The 10,618-nt window shown below is 31.3% G+C and overlaps 1 protein-coding gene across 5 annotated transcripts in view; it reads right to left on the bottom strand.

Moving 5' to 3' along the window:
* Positions 1 to 3,848: 3,848 nt before the first annotated feature.
* Positions 3,849 to 10,618, bottom strand: part of LOC143909945 (uncharacterized) — a 39,794-nt gene continuing 33,024 nt past the window's right edge. For 3 of the 5 annotated variants that reach the window (XM_077428268.1, XM_077428267.1, XM_077428266.1), the window contains exons 3-5: positions 7,473 to 9,928; positions 7,027 to 7,368; positions 3,849 to 6,927 (exon numbers count right to left, since the gene is read on the bottom strand). In XM_077428268.1, the coding sequence (XP_077284394.1) occupies positions 6,541 to 6,927; positions 7,027 to 7,368; positions 7,473 to 9,928 (3,185 nt within the window). In that variant the 3' untranslated portion in view covers positions 3,849 to 6,540. The remainder of the gene's footprint in view (positions 6,928 to 7,026; positions 7,369 to 7,472; positions 9,929 to 10,618) is intronic. The other 2 variants (XM_077428270.1, XM_077428269.1) reach the window with 1 other exon arrangement.

Raw genomic sequence — 10,618 nt, 5'->3', positions numbered from 1 at the left:
CAGCTGTAAGTTAGATGAGGTCGCATGTTTTTACATAACAAATCGATATCGGGTTCAATGTCAGAAATGCTAACTCGCAAAGCATCTTCCAAAGTCTCCGTGGAAAGGCATGACCTTTGCTTGTAATGACGAAAATGCTGTTTCGCATAGGTACGTAGTCGCGAAAGGAATAAGAGTTACCAGGGCTTCTTTTCCAATAGCAGGATATTCTTGCTGTCGCCTTAACCAAAATTCTGAAATACTTTTTTCATTAAATTCCACTTCAAGCAAATTATCTGATCTGATATCGATCAACTCTTCTTGGGCTGTCCACGTAATATGATCATATTTTAAGGACAAATGGTGTTCTTATCCAATTGTTCCTTTCATCCTCATTCAAGTTTGGGAAATATCTTTTGAAAAATAGTATCGATTCGGCCATGTGATCAAGTATAACATTTTTCACTGAAGTCGACAGTGATATTTCATTATTCGTGAGAAAATTATTCAAACACGAAAACATCTCCGTTCATCCTTGACTAATACCTTTTGACCATAAAGAAAGCTTTTGTTGGAAAGTTTTCATATAATGTGTTATTATTTAACAGACTTAAATATATACATTCCCTAAATATGTAATGTGGAAAAATATTCATAAATGAATATTTGTACTTTCTACTGAATATTTTCGCAGCCCCCGCGAGAAATCCTACGGCCCCCCAGGGGGTCGCGACCCCCGATTTGGGAAGCACTGTTATACACAATAAATATCAAGATGATTAAAATAATTTAAAAGTTCAAAATAAAATAATGAAATATTGTTTAAAAAAAAATACTACTTCCGCTTTACGAATTATGACCAAAACCTAATCATCTCAGTTAATACATAAAGAATTCAAATATAAATGTTCAGCTTGATACGTTCAGGGGTGTGGAAAGAATCGTGGTCACAACATTTTTGACATTTCGAAGAGGAAAAAATCCCACTTCCGGTTTATTAAATTTAGTATTTCTTTTATTTTCATCCCATTGATAAAGTGGCGCCTCGCTATACGACATGGTCGAGTTTGGTCACCTTCCTGCGAGTGGGGACCAATTCGGTAAACTGCCACTTCCGGTTGTCAGATGTTTACCAAACTTTATAAATAGCTCGGTATTAAGCTTAACTTTTTATATATGAAATTTCAGTTCAATAAACTAAAAGGTTTATGAGAAAAACATAAAAAACATCGATTATATAGAGTAAAAGTACTACTTCCGGTTCAGATAAGAATATTCAAAAAATATTAGGGTATAAAATTTATAATTTCTAAAAATTTCAGTCTGATTCAGTTACCGGTTTGGGAGATAATTGAATTCAATAACATAAAAAATTAACGCTAAGTTTCTGTTCGATAGGACTAACGGTGCTCAAAAAATCCCCAAAATACACAGAAACGCACACATTTTTTCTAGATCATGAAAACGTAATCAGTGATCGATTCCGAGTTCGAATCAGTCAAAATTTCGCATGATGACAAAACTTCATCTATTGTTACTACATAGATAAAGTAAAAAAACTAATGCTTCTTCTTATTTCATGTCTGATGAGCAGAGATCGGCGGACAAGTTGCTTTTGCCTACAAAAAAATGGTTCAGTATTGTCAATTACTATTGTCCTACAAAGCAAGAGAGCAAGAAAAAGGTAGACAATAGTAATTAACCATTTTTTGTGGGCAAAAGCAACTTGTACGCCGATCTCTGCTGAGACAAACGGAAGGGCGAAATCACACAGGGAAGAGCGGCAGAACGGCAAGAACGATCCTTTATGTATAATGGAACAATAGACAGATTCAGAATAGATCACAATATTGAATGAATACTGGCAAAAAGATGCTAAAATCAGAAAATTTATACTTCCAAACATTGGGTGAACTATTCAATCCATAGCAGGTTCAAAATCTTACATATGTATGTAAATACTTAAGAAACGGTTTTTTTTTTTGTTTTTTTTACCGATTTTTAACGCATTAACGTTCAGTGTTTGGGAGTATATGAGCATTTATTCAAACAACTATTAAGTATTATAATAAAGGAGGTAAGTAAAAAGTGGATCCACCCCAGATATCTCTAATATATAATTTGTAATTTTCTTATAATAATTATTGTGTTATCTTTAAATTGTATGTATGTATGTATGTACATATGTATACATAAATTTTGTTAAAATTAATCGAAATTGTTTACTATGTGAAATTCAAGTAATATACGTAGATGCTAAAATGCAAAATGAAAATGCTAAAATTGACAAAAATACGTGGCTCTAATAACACTGAGCAACAAAAAAATTACTAGAGCGGAGACTAACCAATCTTTAATAACTTTGACCCACTGAATATGATAATGATTTTTGTTGGTTGGTGATCGTTTACGAGATATGAGCGTTTAAAAAAATGCGCAATTTTTTGGCTTTTGCGGTCTTTAACTCAAAATCTAGTATTGCTGTGCTCAAAGTGAGTATTGGAATCAATAGTCAGATGTTTTTTCCTATTGATTGTGATATTTTATTGCTATAAAATACTTATAATTAATTGTCTAGCGAATTTTAAGTCAAAAATATATTTTTTTTCCGTGCTATTTTTCATTTATTTGGCAATTTTTTTATTTCACCACGTTTATAAGGATTGGTTTTCTATCTCAATATTTTTCTTTTTTATCTAAACATACAAACTCACTCAAGCGGTAATTGCAATTTAAATGCTTTCGTTGTGTATATGGTTGTAACGCGTAATGTGTTGGGTGCAAACGAGATGGCATGTAGTCCCGTATTTTGGGCACTTTGCTATTAATGCTAAAATTCGGAATAGATGCTAAATTCGTAAAATATGCGAATAGATGCTAAAATAATAAACAAAAGTGAAATTTGCATAAAATTTATAAAATTAATAGATAATTTAGAAGGGTCTTTCTATCCCTTTGCCCATTTATTATGTGAAGAAATTGAGGGGATAAAACAGAGCTTGCAGTTTACCATAAATGATATTTTTCCTGTCGAAACCATGCAACCGCTTTTGTCTACTACTGTAAATAAAAGAAGACAGTTGGAGCTGTGTATCCAAAAAGGTGTTCAAAAAAGCGCCTTAAAACTAGACTCGCACTCAAGACTAAATGAGAAAAATCTATTCCTCCGAATATTGAGTAAACTATTCAATCCATCTGTGGCAGGTTCAAAACCAAATATTAATGTTAAAGAAACAGTTTTGTTTTTTAGAAACCTGCTATTGTTTAATGTATTAACAGAGGCTCAAAGTTTGGAAGGATATCAGCACTTTTTAGAAAATTAATAGAGAATATAAAAAGTTAATCCACGCCGGATATATTGCTATTATTGATGGCAACAAAAATTAAATATGAAAAGTTTGGTTGTGCCGCTGTGGATGCTGAAAAGTATTTTAGTAAATACAATATAATTGTTACCGATCGTCGCACAAATCTCAAAAAAGAATCCGTAGAAATATGCTCCATGTTAAGTTTTAATCAATTTTAATTGGTATTATATTTTTATATTCATATTTTTTGTCTTCGTATTTTTACATTCATATATTTTTTATTGTAATTTTAATTTCAAAATATTTTTGAATTATTCTTTTTTTTTAATGGTTGTGTTGTCTTTAAATTGTATATATGTATATAAATTTTATTAAATTTCATCGAAATTTTTTATTATTTAAAATTAAACTCTTCATAAAAATAGATGCTAAATTGAACATTTTTAATGCCCTTAAACGTTAAAATGCAAAATGAAAATGCTAAAATTGACAAAAATAGATGCCCAAAATACGGATCTCTACCTATAGGGTAAATTATAGAGAAAACAAAACTATCATTTAATGTAATAAAAATTATATTTTACATTAATTCTAACAATTTGTACAATTTACACTGTTCAGTTTGGTACAGTGAATGCAGTAATGAGTCAGTCACAAAATAGTGTAATTTTGTATTCTAACTTATGAAGAAAGCACATTTTTTAAAATAAAACCATTAAAATTTCATCAAATTATAACAAAATAAAGTATTAACTTATGTAAATATTTACACTTCGAAACAGTTATAATCCATTGCTCCAATTTAGATAATCCATTTGTCTTCCTTAATAATAGATCACAAACATCATCCTAATTATATGCCATAGGGCATAGACATGCCATAATAAATAATTAAATTGTAGGTGTTTAGACCTATCTATGCAGACGCAATTCTTGTATGATTATATGTACATTGGTTGACGTGGACAAAGACTACCATCAATGTCAATAAGTAGTACTTTTATACTTACATGTTACGGTTATTGTGTTAAATTTGTTATTAATAATTATAACCTTGACCGTAACATACAATGTATATAAAAACATAAAATCAAAATAAATACATTATTGAAAATTTGAGAAAAACATTAAAATATGTCAATTATTAGATGAATTCCACATTCTGATACATGGCATTTATAAACTCCATTTGCAACAATATCAGATAATATTTTGGCATTAAAATATGTAAACTTATGTTTTATTAACATTGTCAATATTTAATTACGTACTTATTAATAAGTAGAAATGAAATCTCGAGGCAGTTGATAAGAAAAAATAAAATAAAATACATATTTTGGTTATTTATGTTTACTGGTGTGCTCTGTTCGACCGACTTAAAATATCCTGACACTCGTTTCCTCGACTTTTCGTCTCCTTGAACAGGAGTTTATGTATTGTATACAAAATTTATATATGTAAGCAAAATGTATACATGTGTACAAAATTTATACATGTATGCAAAATGTATACATTTTTTATATACGAGACATATTGTGATCATTCATAGATTTTTCAGCTATTAACACAACTTTAAAATATTCCAATAAAAAAACGTTTAAAAATCAATTCCTCGTAAAATAAGTATTTCATAATCTAAAACATTTTGTATGTTTTGTAAATAAACACACTTGGCACACCGAAAATACACGGAAAATGAATCTCGAGATATTTCAAGTCGGTGGAACGAGGTAGACCCATATGTACAAACTTTAATTCGATTTGTGAAACTGTGTGCGCGTAGCACAACTGCGTACGTGTACATTCAAGAAACCGCATCAATGTTTGGAAAATACTGTACATATACAAGTATCGTGACATCAAATGTTTAAAACTACACGTTTCAGTTGATTAAGACAAAAAAATATATTATTTATTTGTATAAACTTTATTTAAATAATACAAATAACTAAAATTTTGTAATTGTAAATATGATACGGAATCAATTGTGTTCTAAATTTTAATACAAACATGTACTTATTGATGAATTACAAAATTATATGTATGTAGAACTTAAAGATTTGTGATTTTACTATTTAAGTCACTAAGTGTGACAGTTTGGAGCCATACAGGCTATTTTTGTACATAAATCATTGTGGAACAATTATTTTAGACACCATAAAAGTCTGGATCTGATCAGAGTTAAAATGTTTTAAAATTCTTAATAAAATAACTTTCTTTACAGGTCATTAATCTACATTATTGAAAATTTACAAAGGGTATAATAATGTATCAGTGAGGCAGTCAATACACAAACAAAAACAATTCACCAAAATTTGAATGTCCATATTAGAACATACTCTGATCAGGTCCAGTCTTCGAAGGTTGTGATTGTAAACTGATGATGGAAGTTTAGAGATTGTATACATCAATATCATATTGACAATATGTATAAATAAAATGGTTATTTCATCACACTGATTGATCCGGTCATAATTTTTTAAACGGTGCTCAGTTTTTTTCAAGTGCCCCAATGTGTCAGCTATTAAATGATGATTTTAAGACATCGAAGTTACCAATTTAGATCATTCAACAGATAGTATGAGATATTTATTGCACACATGTAAATATATATGCAGAATATAAAACAACAAAAAAATATATGCATGTACATATATTAAGTTGTGATTCGATAGAATACATGGGAGTCTCAACAGAGAAATTCATATGCATAATACTAGTCTACAATAAATGGTCACTTTACTTCTCGTGGTCTAACCAACTTAGAAAGAATTGAGCGATATTTTATTGATTAATGGAATGCTAATTATTGCGTTGCCACATATTCTTTCTAAATTTTTAGTGATGAGTTCCCTTATAGGTGTCTTCTTTCTTTTTTTTTTTATCAACTGTTAAATGGATCGAACTGAAACTTTATACATATAAAAGGTATAATAAATGTCACAAAACGGTATTTTTTACCATCAATATCAATAGAAATCGCCATTTTTCTTGGCGACGAGTTGTAAAGCGACCTATGTATGTATGTATGTATGCAAAAGATCACATATAATAGGTACACAGTAAACAAATATTATATATAAACGAACAACATGGTTGAAAATGATGTTTTCAAAAGGTAAGTGCATGTGTACTAAAATTAGTTGACTCATTTTAGCATTAAGTTCCTGATATACAAACTATAATTTAACTATTTACATAAAAATACAGTTTTTGCATTTTTTAAATCCTAGTTTTATATTTAAAAACAACCTCAGCATTTAGGAAGCGGTTTGACTGGTCCAAGACTCAATATCCCATTGGCGCTCAAAGCTGAAAGAGAATTGCTTATATTTCCTGATAACGCATTCTGAACTGAAACAATTGGTATAACAAAACATCCACCACCCTGCTCCCGGTTAGCTAAAGGTATAAAGTTTGTGATTCCCAAATTGCTAAGTTTTCTCAAGGTGGAAAGTTGCGACAAGTCTACAACTGGTAGACCAATCTCTGCATTTGGTAAATTGTGGAATGCGAGCTTGTGTTCTTGTAGTTGCAGAGCAGTTGGATAAGATATTGGACAACTAGGACAACGAAACGATTTCTGAGAAGAGTGCATTTGGTTTATGTGGTTCGCCAGCGCGATTCCACTATTGAAAGTCTGTAAAAGAATAAGTGTAATTTTGAATATAAAAATTTAAATACATATACATAAACATGTACTTTTTTCAATTAAATGAAAAATTAGTTTTTTTTTTACCTTGTTGCAACTAGAGCAAGATATATCATGATCTTCGGGTACAGAAAAAACCGCCGATGAACCCTTTGATGGAGTTATACTAATATTGCTTCCAAGATTTGGTATGTTGATTGCTGGTGGAGGGGTTTTGGGTTTTTGGGTAATTTTGATACCTCGTGATGCAAGCATACTGGCAACAGCGCTTGCATCTTTTGAAGCTGGTGGTGGTGTGGGTGGACGTACTTTAGTCTTAGTTACTGTTATTTGACTACTTAAATGTACACCCGAGTGATTTTTTTCTCTTGAACCTTGAATATTTTGTATTTGAGGTAAACCATCTCTTTGCTGCTGTAATGACACAACCTGAAAATTAATTCGATATTCAAAAATTAAAATACACTCAAAGGTATGTACATAGTCGCCATATATGTATACATATATACGTATGTACTAATTTTAATGCAAACCTGGCAGTCTTCATTGTCATGTTTATCCGGAATCAGCATATCCATCCGTTTTTTTGATGGAGATGAAAGGGTGCCATTTGTCGGAGCTGATCTTTTCATCGTGGGTCTCATTCCAGGTCTTATACCACCTCGTATTGATTGCCCAACGTGTACTCCTTGCTTTACTAATGGTCTCATACCAGGACGAATAATGCCACGACCAGCACGCATAGTTGCTCGGCTAGGTGACTGCCCGCGAATTTCTCCTCTAGGACCAACGACTCTTGGTCCAGACAAATTTGGTTTTACAACTGGACCATTGACAGTTTGGATACTTTGTATTTTTATACCACCTGATAAGGATTTTGCACATTCGGAATTATTTTGTTGCATGATAGAATTCGTTTGATCAACAGAGTTGGACAATGGAATAACATTTTGTCCTATAATGGGAGTTGACAATTGTTGATTCTGTGAGCTAGATTGTATTGCTTGATTCATATTTGTTTGCGGATAAGGTATGGGAATACCAGGCTGAGGTCCATATTGGTTCTGTAGATACGGCTGTGGTGGATAATTGGCGTTCATAGATGCATTCATTTGATGACCATACAATGACTGTGATGATGAATGAGGTGGATATTGAGGGTAAGCACTAGGAGGGTATGGTTGCTGAGGTCCGACGGGATATTGCCCAGGATACTGACTTGGAACATTTTGATTGGGCATTCTAAATCCTTGTTGATAATTAGTTGGCATTTGGGGCATTCCTGGATAGTTATAACTTGATGGTGCGTTATGAGGTTGTGCTCCCATTGGTTGATTCATATTACCAGGAAACGATTGAATGTTAACCATAATATTTTGCTGATGTGTGAATGGTGCTGTTGATGTATTTACTGATGTGATTTTACTCACAGTATCTGCTAATTGTTTAACAGGCAATAAGCTATTCATTAGAAATCCAGGCTGCTGGTATGTGGATAAAACAAGAGAATTTGAGGAATTCCCAGATGTTACTAATTGATTTGAGTGACCCATATTTTTCCTATGACTTTCAAGCAAATCTATACTAGTGAATCTAACATTACATACATCACAGGTATGCTGTGGACCTAGCTTATCCAAAGAAATGTATTCACTGGCTCCGAGATCGGAAATACCATCATTTCTATGATTTGATAAAATATTTTCTAAATACGAGTCGTTATTCTTATCAGCCAACATTGATTCCAATGTATCGTTTATTTTTGTAGAAGGTGCATTCCAATTAAAAGAATGTTGTTTCTCAGTGGAGCCAACAGAACTCATACTCGAAGAACTTGAAGGAATCATTGAAGACCTTGACGATACAACACTAGAACGTGTTATCGTAGGACCACTGGATGAAAGTTCTTTGATAGATGATTGAGTTGTTGCGGGAGGTAATCCTATTGGTGGCTTTTTATCTGGTAGCGATGTAGCACCCACAAATATGATTTCATCATCATCTTTATCGGAATCGCAATTAATTTCTATTATAGCTGACAAATCAGTCGATTCAACTTTTGGAGTCAACATTGGTTTAGGAACAGTTATCGTAGAATCATTCTGTGTCTTTTTTTCCATTTGCTCCATTGCAAAAGATTTCACTTTTATTTGATTTCCAGCAGAATCTGTAGAAGACACTGGTGTTTGCGGTCTAGAATGTGATTCACTTTTAACTTGTATATTTTCCAATGTATTTGAAACTTCATGTACAGTTTCATCATTTTGGATCTGAGGTTCCGTTTTTATGGGAACATTTGTGCACTTTTCTAAAATACCGTCTTTGTTATCCTCACTCCAACCTCCATATTTTTCACCTTTATTTATTTCCTCTGATGCCTCCGCCTTGGGGCTATCTTCAGATTTCACTTTTTCCGTACCATTTACGATTCTGAACATTTTGTCAGATTGTTTAATAGTAAACCGTAGGGAACCTGAAGTTTCAATTCTTTTTAATATATTAATAGGACTTTCTGGTTTATCACTTGTGTCAGAATCTTCTTCCTTTGCCTCGTTTACATTACTAAGTTTTTTAATTGATAAATTCCCAATATTTGTTAAGGACATCAAAGAAGCTGGCACAATCGAATTGGATTTAATAGTAATACCACCTATTTTAGTTATATTTGTATTATTTTGGGATATTGCGATAGGGTTAAATGCAGATTCTGTCGACTTTTCTGCATCCGACGACCAATCTGCATCATCATCATTTTCATCAAATTCATCGTCCTCATCAATTCGATGTAAGACAAGGTGGGGTAAACTAACATGCTCTATAATATGGCCATATAAATGATCTTTGTTCGGAAAATCTAATATACATGTTTGACAATGAAACTTTTCTGCAGGTTTTTGAACAAGCGCCCCTGAATTTTTTAAATTTTGCACAATTTCAGCTATTTTCGATAAATCATTGTTAATTGGTTCGTATTCTTCTTGGCTCTCATCTGTTAAAATAAATGAATAAAATAGTGAATATCTGATTTAAAAAAAAAAAAACATATATATATATATATATATATATATATATATATATATATATATATATATATATATATATGTTACATACAATGGAAATAGTTTAGCACGGACTAAAACATAAATGATAAAATTATACAAAAACCGAGTGGGTGGAAGGTCATGCAAGATGAATGTGTTAAAAGTAGAATAAGAGATACAAAAAATGACCCCTTACACAAAAACCATGTGAACTGTATAAGAGGTAAGTAAAAATAGAGGTTGTATTCAACAAGTTTTTATACTAAATTAGTGTTTTACAGACTGAAATTCAAAATAGATTTTTTGAGAATTGTATTTATATGAATAATTCGTGTAATATAAAACAGGAAAGTATATTGAAATAGTAATAATAAATACTATACTGTAGTGAATTAGTGAATAATCTTTCACTGTATTCAAATATATAAAAAATAAAAAATATTAACAAATTAGTTGTAGATAATTTTGTATGCATATGTAGTTATTGTTTATTCATTGTTCATGTATAATTCTGATCAAAATTGTTGTGACTGTAAGATTATGAAATTAGCCGTGATTATTATTACTATAATTTGGAACCTTATTTTTCTACCACTACACTGATATAAAGGATATAAATTTTAAAATGTTCCAATAAC

This window comes from Arctopsyche grandis, chromosome 3 (assembly GCF_051622035.1).
Source record: "Arctopsyche grandis isolate Sample6627 chromosome 3, ASM5162203v2, whole genome shotgun sequence".
NCBI lineage: Eukaryota > Metazoa > Arthropoda > Insecta > Trichoptera > Hydropsychidae > Arctopsyche > Arctopsyche grandis.
The sequence above is the reverse complement of the archived record's forward strand: the minus strand, read 5'-3'. Positions and strand labels throughout refer to the sequence as shown.